The 15804-nt window shown below is 54.6% G+C and overlaps 2 protein-coding genes across 6 annotated transcripts in view; one reads left to right on the forward strand and one right to left on the reverse strand.

Annotated features, from left to right (window-relative positions):
• UBN1 (ubinuclein 1) overlaps nt 1–8501 on the forward strand; it is a 40112-nt gene extending 31611 nt beyond the window's left edge. Inside the window, exons 15-18 of one of the 4 annotated variants that reach the window (XM_047713227.1) lie at nt 1339–2655; nt 3825–4068; nt 4358–4447; nt 6296–8501. In XM_047713227.1, the coding sequence (XP_047569183.1) occupies nt 1339–2655; nt 3825–4068; nt 4358–4447; nt 6296–6345 (1701 nt within the window). In that variant the 3' untranslated portion in view covers nt 6346–8501. The remainder of the gene's footprint in view (nt 1–1338; nt 2656–3824; nt 4069–4357; nt 4448–6295) is intronic. The other 3 variants (XM_047713229.1, XM_047713228.1, XM_047713230.1) reach the window with 3 other exon arrangements.
• Nucleotides 8502–8648: 147 nt separating this feature from the next.
• The window catches only part of PPL (periplakin), a 45334-nt gene continuing 38178 nt past the window's right edge, over nt 8649–15804 (reverse strand). The window contains exons 18-22 of one of the 2 annotated variants that reach the window (XM_047713226.1): nt 15085–15235; nt 14201–14284; nt 13484–13600; nt 12952–13044; nt 8649–12109 (exon numbers count right to left, since the gene is read on the reverse strand). In XM_047713226.1, the coding sequence (XP_047569182.1) occupies nt 9449–12109; nt 12952–13044; nt 13484–13600; nt 14201–14284; nt 15085–15235 (3106 nt within the window). In that variant the 3' untranslated portion in view covers nt 8649–9448. Of the gene's footprint in view, nt 12113–12951; nt 13045–13483; nt 13601–14200; nt 14285–15084; nt 15236–15804 lie in introns of both variants that reach the window. The other variant, XM_047713225.1, reaches the window with a different exon arrangement.

Below are 15804 nucleotides of genomic sequence, written 5' to 3' on the forward strand. Positions count from 1 at the left end.
CCTGAGGTTGGCAGGGCACAGACCTGAGCTGGGCCACTTAGTACCTTCCAGCCTTAGTTCTAGGATACAGTACCCACCTGATCCGTTCCTGGGGTGGTGGTGGCGGCGGTGGTGGTGGCGGTGGCGGCGGCGGCAGTGGTCAGATTTAAATGAGGTCTGCCGATCAGCCCTCTGAGGAGTGAAGAGCCCCTGCTGATGTGAAGTTCTGACAGTGTGGTGATACTCTTTCCGTGGAAGAACACTGCTCGCCAGGGGCGGGTTCGCTCGCCAGGGGCGGGTTCGCTCGCCAGGGGCGGGTTCGCTCGCCAGGGGCGGGTTCGCTCGCCAGGGGCGGGTTCGCTCGCCAGGGGCGGGTTCGCTCGCCAGGGGCGGGTTCGCTCGCCAGGGGCGGGTTCGCTCGCCAGGGGCGGGTTCGCTCGCCAGGGGCGGGTTCGCTCGCCAGGGGCGGGTTCGCTCGCCAGGGGCGGGTTCGCCCGCCAGGGGCGGGTTCGCCCGCCAGGGGCGGGTTCGCCCGCCAGGGGCGGGTTCACCTGGAGCTGCGCGGGAAGGGACAGGTGCTTTGTTGTGTTTGCCTGGCGGGAGATGGAACTGAAAACTCTCTTGGGCATCACAGAAGCCTTTCAATGTAGTAAAAATCGCTGTTTTACCAAAAATTTTAACAGCTCATGAGGCTTTACAGTGCCCTTAACCGTACATAAATAGTCCATGAGAATGAGCTGTGTACATTCTGTATTCTACAGTATCTGTTGCGGTCCTACAGGGTCTCAGACGAACTGCATTAAGCACCTGGGATTTGAGTGCTCGCTTCAGCAGCACATGAACTAAAATTGGAAGCACCTGGGGTGTGGGAGTGAGCTAGACCCTGTTCCCACTCCCATGATGGGACTTCTCCTTTGCCCCCGCTGAGGAGACGCGCCGGAGAAGACCGAGGAGGAAGAGAAAGCTAAGGCAGTTCTCGTGCTATGCGTCATTTTCTGATGGCCGCTGGGAGTACCCTGAGACACTGTGAGGCCACTAGGGAACATCTCCTTGCTCGAGTCTTACACTTTTTCAGAAACAGAGAAGAGTTTCTCTGAGGGTGCATGGGTACCTAGCAAGAAGGCATGCTGGGTAAGCCCGGCCCCAGCCCGCCAGCCAGAAGCCAGAGGGGGTGAAGGAGATAAGCTCTTGTAAGTCCAAGCAGGCATGGCAGCCGTTCTCTTCCTGTCTTGTTTTGTGATTGTACAGGAAAGTCTGGTTCTTTTGGCCTTGCGGTGATCTCACATTTGTGTTCTCACCACAGGACCAGTGTTGGCACCTTTGGACGTTTCTAAACATCAGGTTTCTCCTTTCCTTTAGGAATCATCTACCAAGCCTGATAAAAAGGTTTCCATCCCACCAGGCCAGATGGGCGGCCCCTTGGCTTTGCCTTCAGAACATGCGGGAGGCCTGAGCAGTGGGGCTGCAAACAGGGAGCACCCAGCCCAGGCGTCTGGCAGTCTTGCTAATCCCGCTCCTATCAACCTGGAGGACTCATTGGATGGAGACTTGGTCCGTAATTCGGCCTCCTCCTTGGAGGTGGTGTCTAAGGAACTGGCCGGGCTGAGCAGCAGAGCAGGTGGGAGCTCTGAGTTCCCGCTGCCGGCGTCTTCAAAAGCACCCGCAGAGAAGATGCTGGGCATTGTGTGTTCAGAAGAGAAGAGGAACTTTCCGAAGCCCGGCCCTGCGGCCCCTCCAGCCTCTAGTTCTCTGCAGTCTCCCCTCAATTTTCTGGCTGAACAGGCTTTGGCACTGGGGCAGTCGTCTCAGGAGAAAAAACCAGAGAACTCTGGCTACAAAGAGCTGTCCTGTCAGGCCACGCTCAGCAAGGGCCTGTCAGAAGTGCACCAGTCCAAAGCAAAGCACCACGGCTTGCCGCGGACGTCTCACGCACCCCAAGCGGCACCTCCTGTGCCTGGCCCCCAGGTCAAAGTTTTTCATGCAGGCACTCAACAGCAGAAGAGCTTCACCCCTCCAGCTCCTTTCGTCACTAAGCTTCAGGGCCCAAAGCCTTCATCCCCGCAGTGCCATCGTTCCCTCCTCCAGCTTGTGAAGACAGCAACCAAAGGCCAGAGCTTCCATCCCTCCACGCCATCCTCTTCAGGAGGCACGCAAGCCTCCAGCAGCAACTCTCATAAGACCCCAGCCTCGTCCTCTACCGCCCTGAGCCATCCAGCAAAACAGCACTCAGCCGGCTCTTCAGGGCCATCTTACAAGAATAGTCCCTTTGCCAGCTCTGTCTCTAAACATGGGGTTTCTTCCGGCAGCTCTTCCTCTGGAGGAACACCAGTCCAGAGTTCTACTTCCGGGAACCTGCTCCCCAGTGTACAGCCTCCCTCTACAGGACAGTCTGCCAGCAGACCTGTCCCAGGCTCTGCAGTGAAAAAACCACCTGTTTCCCAGAAGCTGACCCTGGTGGCCCCTCCAGGTGGTCCAAATGGAGACTCCAGTGGTGGGACCCAGGGAGTGGCAAAGCTACTGACTTCTTCCCTAAAATCCAGCGCGGTTAGCAGCGTGACATCGTCTACCTCCTTGCCAGTGAGTGTCCTGGCACAGCAGCCCGCCCCTCGTGGGTCTTGTGGACAGGGCCGCTTGCCTTGCCCTGCTCGGAGAGTGAGATCTGACACTGAAGGTCAGGTAGGAACAGTGAGCCCGAAGATTGGAAGGAGGACTGGGCTTCCTGTTTTCAGGTCTTTCCTTTTCTTTTTCTGGTGTAGGAATCCCAGGAGAGCCTGAAACTTCTCCTGAGGATGAGCAGAGGGAAAGGACTGGTTTGCAGGGATGCTATGATCGTGGGTAGTATAGAACAAGCCATATAATTCCTTTCATTTTTCATGGCCTCCTACTTGTCCATCTCTCCAAACAACTAAATGAAAATGCTGTCACCTCTCAGATCATCAGCTTTGTGGAGATGTTCAAGCCCCAGGAAAAGTGATTCTTTTGGTTGGATTTTAAAGGACTCTGCAGGTCAGACAAAGGCAATTTGACAGAGTGCAGTGGTTAATGAGGGTTGCCTGTGGGTAATTACAAGAAGTTTGGATGCAGGGTAGGGACATGGGAGAGAATATTTTCATTTTTCCAATATACAAAAAGGTTATGTGGTTTAAAAACAAAACTATAGAAAGGTTTGAGGCAAGTTGTTAACTGCCTCTGTCTTGTCCTACCTCCCCTGCAAGGTGACTATATATTTCTTAGGTCCGTGTTTTTCCTGTTTCTTTCTAAAAACAAAGATCAATACATAAAAATATATATGTGTATGGGGTTTTTTGTTTTTTGTTTTTTTAAAGATTTTATTTATTTGACAGAGATCACAAGTAGGCAGAGAGGCAGGCAGAGAGAGGGGCGGGCAGGGTGGGAGGGAAGCAGGCTCCCTCCTGAGCAGAGAGCCCGAAGTGGGACTCAATCCCAGGACCCTGGGATCATGACCTGAGCCGAAGGCAGAGGCTTTAACCCACTGAGCCACCCAGGCGCCCCAATATATGTGTATATTTTATGTATATAAGTGTGGACACACCGGTGTTTGTATATGCTTACGTCTGTTGATGTCTACAGAAGATACCCTTTCTTCCTTGCACAAAGGAGGCATATTTACTACCAGCTTTTCAAGTGAACGCTGTCCTAGGAGCCATTCCACGCCAGTTCAGAGACTGTCCTCTTCTTTTTCTCTGGGGCGGCAGAGCACAAGGCACCTTCATAAGGGGTGGTCTATGAGTGGGTCCCCGCCCTGCATGTCCGTTACCAGCCTTGGTCTGTGAGTGAGCTGTGGGCAGAGCTGGTATTCTGACCATGCCGTGTTTCCTCCCCAGAAAGGAACGAGTGGGGCTGTGCTGCTGGCCAGCTCCTCGCCCTTAAATCTGCTGTCTGCATCCTACAAGTCTGGCAGCCCGAAACTGCCCGGAGCCATGAACTCCAACTCCCTGGGGATCATCTCCCAGTTTCCCCTCCACGTGCTCTCCTTCAGCGCCGAGTCCTCTGCCAAAGCAGGGGTTTCCAAGGATGCCATCGTCACGGGTCCTGCCCCTGGGACATTCCACCACGGCCTCAACCATAGTAAGTGCTGCTTTCCTCTCTCCTCATGCTGGAGGGACAGAAGGTTCCCCAGTGCCTGTGCCGTGATGAACTGATGAGTTCTGTTGTCATGTGCTGGGTTCCTGTGTTTGTCTGGTGTGCAACCATGGGCAGCGTTCCTGGGAAACATGCCGAGCACCCCCTCCCCTTGGTGTTCTCACCCAGAACTGGTCCAGTAAGTTGTCTGGGCTCTCAACCACTGAAGCAGCTTTTCTGTTCCTGTCTTCAATGTGTGTGTTTTGTTCTTTTCTCCCCTCCTGTTTTCTCTCAGGTCTCCTGGCTGGCTTGCACTCCAGCCCACCCCGTGCAGCGCCTCTCCCACACGCTGCCGTGTCTACCCACATCCCGCAGAGTCTGCCAGGTAATTGCCAGGTGATCAGAGTGCCATGCACCCCATACGCCGTTGTGCTCCCCACTCATTAGATGCCTTGTCCGCTGCCAGGGAGTTCAGTGTCTTCAGCTTGTTGTTACTGTGTTGTCCTGGTTTGTCCTTCAAGGTTGTGGCTCTTTGGGTACTCACTGACTTAGGCTTCCACTTTGAGATTTCCTCTCGTTCTGCACTTCGAACTGCTACTGGGTCCCCCTTACCCGCTGTGATCACAGGGGAGGTTGTAATGTCCTGTGTTCGATGCAGGGGAATTCCCTTAGCTAAAGTTGGTACTCACATCAGTGCTAATATCCAGGGGCTAATTGGGGCACAGAAAGGCCTTTACGTTTAAACTGCTGCACCTTTCGTGTGCTGTCAGCTAAGCTTTAAGTGAAAGGGAGGCCCAACAGCAGCAAGGCGACAGGGGCTCGGTCTTAGGAGGAACCCTAACCTGTGATGCTACCATATGTGCCAGAGAGGAGGATCTTCCAGTTAAGTTCAGTGTGAAGGTAGACATTAGGGAACACAGCAGGACCCGGGACAGCGTTCTTTTTCTTCTCCTGCTTCTCATCTCTGTAGACGGGCAGATTTCAGAAGGGGGTAGGTATTGCCACAAGAAGGCAGCACAGATGCCCAGCTGGCATCTTCACAGTAAGTGATGGGCCTTGCCCTGTGCTGGAGCATGATTCTTAAAGACACCTAATGGGATGCTGGTGGGAAGCCTCCCGGGATCTTGGTTCTGGCCTACTGCTCTTCTTACTACTCTAGACCTGCTCCAGAGAGGACCAGGGAGGCCGCGTCAATCACGGCACACCGATTCTTCAGGAAGCTGAGCCTGCGTAGCCCTTGTGCACAGGTGCCGGGCTGGGAGTGAGACAGGGGGCTTGCCTGGCTAGACATGCCTGTGGCCGACACCTCCCAAGTCTGTGTCTGTCTCCAGATTTGCTGTGGGTCTCTGGCCCCTGGGTCCCGAGGCTGATGCATTCCTGGCGAGCGCCAGAGGCTGTCTGGGCATAAGAATGGATTGACAATTGTCAAGATGAAAATTTTGCTGCTTTAGAGGAAGGAACCAAGGTGCTAAGCCTGTATGAACAGTGACTCCATTTTCCTCCAGAGAAGCTGTAGCTCATTGAACTTAACTCTGCAAACTGGTGGCTGCTGTAGTAGCTAAGAGGATAACGGGGGGGGGAGGGGGGGGGGTGTCACAGAGCCACCTGGGTGAGAGTGTGTGGTTTGAAAGATGGCACTGCCTCTGCTTGATTTCAGGCATGTCACACTTCCAAACAGAAACAAAATCATCGAAGAGCCATTGGAAACATGACTGTTGGCCTGTGGTATTTTCAACAGTCAAAGGAAAGCACTTAGACTATCTCTGTCTCCTTTAGCCCTTCTTCACGTTGGAGGATTCTGCCGAGTGGTTGCAAATGAAAAGCTGCCGGCTTATTTCAGCTGTGTGACGGTGTCTGCTTTGCTTTCTTTCCCGCAGACTCAGAATGCTAGCGCCTTTGAACTTGTCTTTGTAGGGCCCGAGGGGTTTGCTGCTGAGAGCGCTCCCTGCTGCTTGGGCGGAGTCCGGCGCGCCAGGGGGTGGTGGCGGTGGCGGGAATGCGAGCGGCTCCGGCACAGAGCTCAAGGTGCCGTGTACGCTGCGCTGCGAGCCGCTGCAAGTGACTGTGCCCTCCATCTCTGCCGCGGGATTTTGGGCTCATTGGAGCCTTAGAACACAACAGCATTCGGGGGCTTTTGCTATTTGAGTGAGCTCCTTGAGGTTTTGTTCTTGCCGCCCTTTTAAGGGAATCAGAGATCCTGAAAGACTTGTGTTTTTTGCTTACTCTTTTCCAGACGCTTCTCAGCTTCATGGAAAGGGGCCCGGTGTACCACGGAAATTATGACCTCTTCAGAGGAGAGGCCCAGCTCACTTATGTCTGGGCAGAAGCTGAACAAGTAGGTCTCAGAAACTGGATAATCACTATGCTCGTTCTGCCGATTGGTTTTCTTCTGGAGAAGGTGTGAGTGCTAAGTGGAGCGTCTCTTGGCACCGTGATGTGCCTTCTGTTAGGGGAGCAGCCCTGGGCTTCTCCGGAGGCACTGACTGGCCTGGTGCTGTGGGCTCCGTGGCTCTGTCGTGGACAATCGTTGGAGGGGCAGCTCTGGGCTAGGGTGCGCACTGGGTCATGTACGATGCTCTGGTGTCAGGGCGGAGCAGTTGGCACACACGCTTTAAATCCGCCTGACCCCTGGCATTTGGTCAGAGTAGCTCCTGGTGCCCTAGGGGTCCGGGACTCCTGGCTACAGCGGGATCCCTGAATGGTCATGGTATCCATCCCATCCTCAGGCTGTGTGCTCAACAGGACAAAAACCCAGGCTGATACACAGCTGGGAGACTTACCTTGTTTTTTTAGAAAAATACTCAGAACATCTAACGTGTGCTCATCATGGTGGGGGCCAGCTTCTCTGCTGAACATGACAATGAAGCTCTTTCAGAGAAAAGACCTTTGTAGATTCAACAGTTGTGACAGGATTTTTAAAGACTTATTTTGGTCCAGATTTCGTCATTACCATTAACGCATTGGATAGAATGGGACTGCTTTTCGCATGTCGTATTATAGTAAGACATAATTCCAGTGCCTTTTTGGTGGAGCAGAATTAGACACACGTCCATTCAGCCCTCTGAGTGGATCTCAGATGAAGACTTTTTTAAAAGATATGTCTGTATTTAAGACATAGCCAGTTTGAGTTTTTTACAGTTGCACATCATAATCTGTGCCGTCCTGACTTGAAGGTCATCTGGGCCCCCAAATCCCAGGTCCCAATACAGCCAGGGCCCCCATTTTGCTTTTTCAAAGTTCATACAGGTGGACTGCAGAGCCCCAAAGCCCTTTAGCTCTTGGAGGGCCAAGGATATGAGGGGTTCCAAGTCTCAAGACATTCCAGTTTGTTTTATTTAGAAACCGTTCTCAGGCAGAGCTGCAGGAACAGACCTTTGTGAAGCGTCTGCCATGTAGAAACAGGCCTCGCCGTCCCGGAGTGCTCCTGGCAGCAGGGCTGTGTGTTGACCTAAGGGTGGCGCGCCCATGAGCTTGGCGAGTGCGTCAGAGACAGACTAGGACCGCGACCCCGGAGCGCACTCAGCCCGTGGCTGCTTCACAAGGATGGTGAGGGCATTTGCCTGTCCTGTGAAGTATGTGCCACAAGGGTGTCTGAACTGACTGCTTCGGCTAAGTGATCGCAGATATGGAGAGTTCTCCTCCTCCTCAGAATGTGCACCTGTGTGGAGACACAGGCTGCTCTCTCGGTTCCTGCCTTCCAGGGTACAGTGCTCAGTAACTCCCAGTTCATGCAGAGGTTTGCCTGGTTGCCAGCAGAGCAACACCTCTGTCAGCTGTCCGGCTAGGCCTCTGCTGTTTGGTCCCCCCCCCTTTTTTTTTAAATAAGGTAAGAACCAACATGTGTTTCACATCGGGCTAGAGTGGATTCCTTCCCTTCATTATATCTATTTTTTGCAACTTGGGTTTCCAGTTTGTTTACAGAATAGTCTTAGGTAGTAGCAAAAGAGCCAAAGAAGAGATTTGTATTGCTGAGCTCAGCCGCGCAGAGGCCGCCCGTGAACACTGAGCAGTGGGAACTCTCCAGGCTTCTCCACCCGGAACACCCGAGGTCCCTTCCCTGCAGCGCTCCCTCCTCCCCGTGTACCATTGAGTGTGCAGCTGGAGCAGAGTACCCTCATTTTTAGGAATCTAGTGATGCCTCTTGCCTCAGGGAAACGTTTCTTTGATGGGGAGTTTATGAGATTTCTTTTTCTTGTTTATGCTTTATTTGTGGTAATGAAAGAGTGAATGACTTTCACAGCCATGGCCGGGCAGACCGGCAGGCAGAGCGGGCTCCGGGGCCGGGGGCTGCGGGGCTGCCCTCGGTGCGGCCAGCTGCTCCTGAGGTGTGAGAGGGGCTGTGGCTTTTGTGCGGCGCGACTTTGTTGGTGTGGGGGTTGGTGTGGAAATTGTTAATCTTGTATAAAGCAACTCAATAAATTGTTTCAAGGTTTCCAGAACATTGTTTCTCATTCTCTTTACCTTTTTTGCAACTAATTCTCCTTCCCCTAGGAGCTGGTAGATGTGGAATATCCATTTTGGCCAAAAGCCAAGAGTGAGCAAGGGAAATAATAAGCCTCACGTGCAAAAGAAGACACACTATGGAGTTAGAATGAAGCCACCAGGTTTTTATTTTTGCACTATAAATAGAGTTCCCTAGTCCCATTTTCTTACATAATACATGAGATAACAGAGAACCTAAAATTCTTTTGGTGAAAAACCAACTGTATAGTTAGTATATCTAAATACCAGTGAGCTGGTAAGACGACTTGTAAGGCACTGAAACTAAGGCTGACAGCAACGCAGTTCTTTATGAAAATACTTTAATTTCAGAACCACAACACCTTAATCTGATGGTACATTTTCCTGGGACAGTCTGGCTGACAGTTTACCTTCACTCGAGTGCTGAAGGCCAGGCGTTGTTCTGGCTTCTTTGCAGCTTTTCTGGCTTAGAACCTGGATCTCTCTCACCAGGAGGCCTCTGACAGAAAGTCTGCTGTCAGCCAGAACCCAGAGTGGGCATTCAAATGCAGGTCAGCACCCCAGAGGGGCCCAGTCCTTTGATGTAGGGAAAGGTGTCAGAGGGAGGCCTTTTTGCCCGAGAGTCCTCGGGAGTGGGCTTGTCTGTTGCAGTCGTCATGTGTCATGTGCTTTAGTAGTTTTTCGGATTGCTTCCAGAGGTCACACGAGGAGACTACTGATGGAAGTGTGTAGGAAAAGGGACAGAAGAGGGGCATTGTGGTTGTCTGATCATCAGAGGATGAAGTGGTCCCTCCCCCAGGTTGAGTGACAGCAAGGGCTTGGGGGACGTGCTCAGCTCTGCACAGGTCAGCAGCCTGCATAGGGCCAGGGAGAAGACGCGGTGGCACGGGGTAGGCTTCTGAGAAGACGAAGGGCCAGGCTGTGCCTACTTCTGCCCAGACACCAGGACAGCCAGCTCCTGGATGGACATATCCTTGTTGACGTAGCGGTCGTACTGAGCTGGGGTCAGCCTTCCTTTCTGCAGGGCCTCTTCGATGGAGAACTTCCTGCCAGACTTCCTGTCGTGGATCACGGAGGACTCTCCGGTAGGACCCTTCACTGATATTTCCTCCCAGTCACACTCCTGGCTCCGGAGTTTGACAAACATGTTCCAGTCGATGAGACCGGCCCGGTGGGCTTCCTCCGGGGACAGCTCCCGGCCTGTGTCGGGGTCGATGACCACAATGGAGCGCCGCAGGTGGTTCTCCCTCTGCTCCCTCTTGACGGCCACGGAGCCCAGGCGCTTCTGCAGCTCATCGATCTCGAGGTCTTTGTCTTTGGAGAGCCTCTTGAGGTCGTCCAGTTCTCTCTCCAGGGACCACAGTCTGGAGTCCAGGTTCGTCCCAGAGTCCGCCGTCGTCATGTTTCTCAGGTCTCGTGTTTCTGTTGACGCCATTTCAATTTCTGACTGGAGCCGCCGGGTCTCAAGCTGCAGGCTCTGCCGCTCCAGCTGCAGCCTGTGGTTCTCTTCCCTCAAGAAGTCCAGCTCCTTGGAGGACTTGGAGTTGTAGAACTCCAGCTCCGACAGCTTGGCTTCCAGCCGGCTCACCTCCGCGTCCAGGTCCCTCTTGCTCCGGCTCTCCTCCTCCAGGCTGCTCTTGAGCTTCCGGATCTCTTGCTCCGTGTCGCCCTTGTCCACCTGGATGCTTTCGGAGAAGACCACCTTCTCCTTGACCTCCATCTGCTCCAGGTTCACTAGCTTCTTCTTCAGGGTCTCCAGCTCACTCTCCAGGACCTGCCGCCGGTGCCGCTCTTCCTCCAGCTGGACCTGGAGCAGAGAGTGTTCTCTGACCTGCTGGGGGTCCTGCTGCAGCACCACCTTCTGCTTGAGGGTCACCTTCTCCCGGGCCTCCCCCTCCTCCTTCTCCAGGTCAGCCAGCCGCTGCTTCAGGCGCTGCACCTCCAGCTCGGCCTCCCTGCGCGCCTGCCTCTCGCGTTCCAGCTCCTCCAGCTGCCGTTCGAGCTCCGCGCGCCTGCGCTGCAGCCGCCGCAGCTCCCCGCAGAGGTTGTCGATCTGGCGCAGCTCCACGTCGATGCTCTCGGTGAAGGCGTTCACCTCCGCGCGCAGGCTGGGCTCCTCCTCGTACCTGATCACCTCCTGCTGGACCACCTTCTCCCTCACCTGGGACAGCTCCTCCTCCTTCTGCCTGACCTTCTCCTCCTGGGAGGCCCTCTCCCTTTCCAGATCCACCTGTTTCTTCTGTTCCTCTGAGAGCCTGGCGCGCAAGGACTGCACTTCCTCTTTGGTCTGGGGGTCTTCCTGGAACTGGAGGATCTCCTGGACTACCTCCTTGGTCTGCACCTGGGGTTTGGTGTCCTTCAGGGACTGGATCTCTTGCTTTAGCTGGTAGATTTCCAAATCACACCTTTCAATGAGTCTGGTCTTGTCCACAATCTCCTCCCGGAGCCTCTGAAGCTCCTTCTCCATCTCAGGGTCGGTCTTGTACTTGATGACTTCCTTCGTCACCTCCTTGACCTCTACCTGGGGGCCCCGCCTCCGGAGCGCCTCCAGCTCGCTCTGGTAGCTCTTCAGCTGTTCCTCGGCCGCCTGGTACTTGCGCTCCTGCTCCACGAGCTCCAGGCGGAGGTCGGCCACTTCCCTCTCTGCCTTGGGGTCCGGCCGGACGATTTCCCGCACCTTCTCCTGCACCAGCACTCGGGCGTTTTCCTCCTCCAAGGCCCAAATCTTGCGGAGCAGCTCTGTCTTCTCCCTCTGGTTGGCGCGAGCCTTGGCCTCCTCATCCTCATACTGGCGTTTGAGGTCGCTGACCTCCCTCTCGGTTGCCATATCCTTTTCCACCTTGAGCACCTCCTTCACGGTGATCTTGCCCTCCGCCATGGCCCGCTCCTTCTCCAGCCTCTTGAGCTTGTCCTGGAGGAAGGCCAGTTCCTCCTCACGCTCCTCCCGGAGCTTGCCCTCCCGCCGCTGGGCCTCCTGCAGCTGCCGGTACTCCGCCTCCAGCTGGGGGTCGCTCTGCAGCTTCACCACCTCCTTCTCAGTGACCTTCTCCTGTGCCCGGTTCTTCTCCTCGGCCAGGGCCGCGACGCGCTGCTGCAGGAGGGCCACCTCTGCTTCCCGGGTGCCTTTCTGCCGCCGCAGCTCCTCCAGCTCCTCCCTCAGCTTCAGGACCTCGTCCGCCTGGGCTCTGTCTGGCTCGATGCGCAGCACCTCCTTGACTACGTACTCCTGCCCCCCGTCCCCCGTCTCCTGCTCCAGCACGCGCAGCCGCCGCCGCAGTGCCTCCAGCTCCTCCTGCAGCTGCTGGTTCTTGTGCTGCTCCTCGCCCAGGCTCCGCTGCATCTGCTGGAAGCTCTCCTCCAGGGCAGGGTCTGGCACCTTCTTCAGCACTTCCTTCTTCACCACCGCTTCCTGGGGGCTCCGCTGCTTCAGAGTCTGGATTTCTTCCTGAGCACTCTTGACCTCCTTCTCCAGCTGCTGCCGCCGCTCGATCTCCTCATCCAGCTCCTTTTGAACCTTCCACGTCTCGTCCGCTGTGGAGCCCGGTGTGCTCCCTTGCAGGCTCTCGTGGCTCGCTCCCACCTCCGGCTGCTGAGGAGAAGACAGTGCGTGGTTACAGCCGGACACTCTGCCCGGCCCGTTCCCGCCTGGTTAGAGCGCACCTCGGTCACCTATGATGTACAGGTCAGACTGGTGGCCCCGTGACCCCCAAGGCTCCCTCGGTGCTGAGGTCACTGGAGTTCTAGGGTTACTTTTGAAAATGGTAAAAACAAGTGGTTTTTTTAAAGTGATAAAGTATTTTTCAGCCAAAGAGCATGAAGTGAAACTACAGCCTGCTACCTGCCTCCGGTCGTGTTCCCAGAGGCTGTGGGGCGTCTTGGAGACGTACATCTGTCCCACACTGATGGCTGTCGCCTGTTCTGCACTTAGTAGGGACAGCGAATTCCACAGTGGTGCTACTTCATTTTCCACTGTGTGGCCGGACAGACGCGGGCTTCTGAAAATAAGCGACCTGCTCCTGGGCACTCAGCACATGTTTGGTGGATGGCACGCTTGTCGCATTCATGTCAGCAGAAGCATTGGCCACGGCCAGTACTTGGCCTCGTGCTATCCAGCCATGTTAGCAAGGGACACTGCCACCAGCTCACAAACGGTTTCTTGGAAACAGAATGAGCCTTATTTCTCACCTGCTGGCATAGTGTTGAGCAAAATGTCTTACTAAGAAGGGCGCCTAGGTGGCTTAGTGGGATGAACAGCGGACTTTTAATTTCGACGTAGGTGGTGTTCTCGGGGTCGTGGGATTGGGCTTCGAGCTGTGTGAGGAGTCTGCTTGGGATTCTCTCTCCCCCTCTCCTCTGCCCTTCTCCTTTCTCTTTCTTGCTCTAAAATGAAATCTTAAAAGAAAAAAAACATCTAAGGAGATCCATTACCTGTCTTAGGAGACTCAGAGCAAACTCCAGATTCTGCAGCCTCTGTCTGTTGATGGCGTTAACTTCTGTGAACTTGGCAGCCAGAGCCGCTTCCTACAGGAGAGTCAGCAAACAGGAGTCAACAGGCTAAGCCAGAGTGAGCTGAACAGTGTTTGCAAAGTCTGAAATTTGGGGACAGTGGGTGGCTTCTGGCCTCTTGCTACCTGGAGCTGGACTATAGTCTGAGCTGGTAGAAAAACTGGATTTAGAGGGAGAAGCCTAAGTCCCCGCCTCTGTGCCCTAATGTTCTCGTGTGTAGAAGGAGTATCAGCCCTCCGTCCGTGTGTACTTAGGGGGGTAAAGTGGGAGCCTCCCGAATGCACGGCTCTGGCCCAGATGCCTCTAGTAGCCTTTCCAGGTAGATCAGCATTCCAGCCCGAGAACAAGCTCATTATGTTTTCTTACTGAGCACGTTAGCTCCCAGGAGGGCTTCTCAGGCCCGTCTCCCTATTGGGTGTCCGTCTCCGAGGCGCCGGCGGCCCACAGAGCTCACCTCTTCTCTCACTTTGGCAGCAGGGGACTGGAGCCTGGCTCTCTTGCTCACATGGCTGCTGCTTCCATTCTCCAGATCAAGAAGGGACCTTAGCTTCTCTGCTTCTAACTCGTAGTCCTGGGTGAGAGAGAGATGGGGCAGGGGGGCAAGGGCAGCGGAGTCCGAACCATTGTGCTCCTTGCAGTGGCCGGCAGACGGCTGCACAGCTGCACCACCGGCCCAGAGGTCGTGAGAACCATCGATCCACCAGCAGCACCAAGCTGTGTCCCTGAACAACCTAGGACACAACCAAAAGTGCCCGCACTTGCCCCTGGCGACCCCCCCAGCGGTCCCTCCGTCCCCGCACGTGGCGCTCTGCTGCAGCAGCACCTGATCCTCCTCCCCTGTCAGTGTGATGACTCTAATCCAGCAAGTGGGGGAAGGAGAACGCACCTGGCTGCTTCTCTGGTGTCCGCCATTTCGGGGATTTCTAGTTTCTCTTTTGCTTTTGTAAATAATGCCGTTAGAGTGATTTTGTTGATCTTCCATTGTTGTTGTTTGGTAATTTTTCCCTTGAGGATAAATTCTCCCTGTGTACTGCTCTGAGCAGTAGAAATCCCTTTTCTGGTGGTGTCTGATACCCCCCTGTTGTCCCCAAGGTCGTGCCAGTTGACAGGAGGCCCGCCGGGCCCGGCCCGCGGCGTCCCTGTGCAGCGCACATGGTGGGAAGAGGCTCACCTTGACAGCTTGCTGGTACTGCTGGGAGTGCGCGCAGACTGTGTGGACTTCCTCCTCCCTTCTTGCTATCTCATCTAGCAGGTTCTGTAAAACAACAGAGACTTTAAACATTAAATTGGAAAACAAACAAACAAAAAAAACAAAAGAACAACCCAGCTTGACAGGGGAGCTGGATTCCTTAAATCTGACCTCCTTCTTCTGTAGCACAAAGTGTAATGAATGGCTTCCTTGTGGACAGCTGTTTGTCACAGAAGGCAGTTCTCCAGCCCTATGAAGAAGGGCCAGGAGGAGAATGGTGTTTGCCCGGAAACCAGTGTTTATTGAGTGCTTGGAAACGTCAGGCACTGTTCTCCTACCTTGCTTGGATTATCTCATTTAATCTTCCAGCCCCCTTTGAGGGAAGCACCATCACCCTCTCCAGTGGAGGAGGACACCAAGGCACAGGGAGGTTCAGTGACTTGCCCATGGGGACACAGCTCTTAGGAGTAGAACGTGGCTTTGAATCTAGGCTGTTGGGGTCCCATGTCCCTTGTCCCTGAGTCCAAGATTGCTGCCTTCCAAGGAACCAGGACTCTGAACTCTGGACACGGACGGGACCTTTCACCACAAGTGCTCCCCTTACGGAACTATGACGGTTTGCTCAGCCACCCGGCTCAGACGGTCCACGCCGGGCCAGGCCCTGTGCTGGGCACCAAGGAAGGAGTGAGACTGCTCTCGTTCTCATAGTTAGGTTCTGGGGCCAGGCAGGGCCAAGGTCCCTTGAGGACACAGATCTGCCAGGCCTTTGCCCTCCTCCTATTGGGGCAGGTGGCAGCCACTGCCTGGGTCCCCTCCGAGCACCCCGTGCCACCACAGGCCTATGAGCAGAGAGTCAGCTGCCCTACCTTCTGATTCTTCAGCTTGGTCTCCATCTGGCTGAGGCTGTCGGTCTCCTGGGGCTCATAGCTGGGGATGTGGGACAAGAACTGGAGCACGTGGTCGCAGCCGCTGCGGTAGTCCTCATACGCGGCCTTGGCGCTCTGCAGGCTCTGGGCCCTATTGAGACAAGCCCGTCAGGCCTCTGCCACCGTCAGCGGGTGCTGCCTATACTTTCTCAAAGAAGTTCTCTCCACTCATCGTTTACAAGCAGGAGGGATCAAGTATAATCCAACAAAACCTAGACACTCCCCCAAAAGAGGGTGGTTAATGAAATTATGGAATGTTAACTTGGAATACACTGTGGCCTCTGTCAAGGACAGGTAGGTCCAGGCGTACTGACCGGCAGAGATGCCTGCGGGGTATTATAGGACCTCAGTAACCCACAAGTCTAAGGAGAAACCCCAGGAGACGCTAGGAAACCTGAACTTAATAAAAACATTAACATTTGTGGGACGCAGCAAAAGCCATGCTTATAGGGAAATACGCAATTTTCAGTGCTTTTATTGGAAAAGGAGGAAGCGCTCAACAATGGAGAAAAAGCAAATTAAAGCTAATACCAGCAGGAAATGGTTAAGAACAGATGCCACTGGAAGAGGAGACCAAACAGGAGAGAAAAGGACTGAAACCAAAGCTAGTTCCTTGAAGTGGTCAGTGAATTGATGAGCCTCCCCATGGTCAGGAAGGTC

Source organism: Lutra lutra, chromosome 18, assembly GCF_902655055.1.
Source record: "Lutra lutra chromosome 18, mLutLut1.2, whole genome shotgun sequence".
Taxonomy (NCBI): domain Eukaryota; kingdom Metazoa; phylum Chordata; class Mammalia; order Carnivora; family Mustelidae; genus Lutra; species Lutra lutra.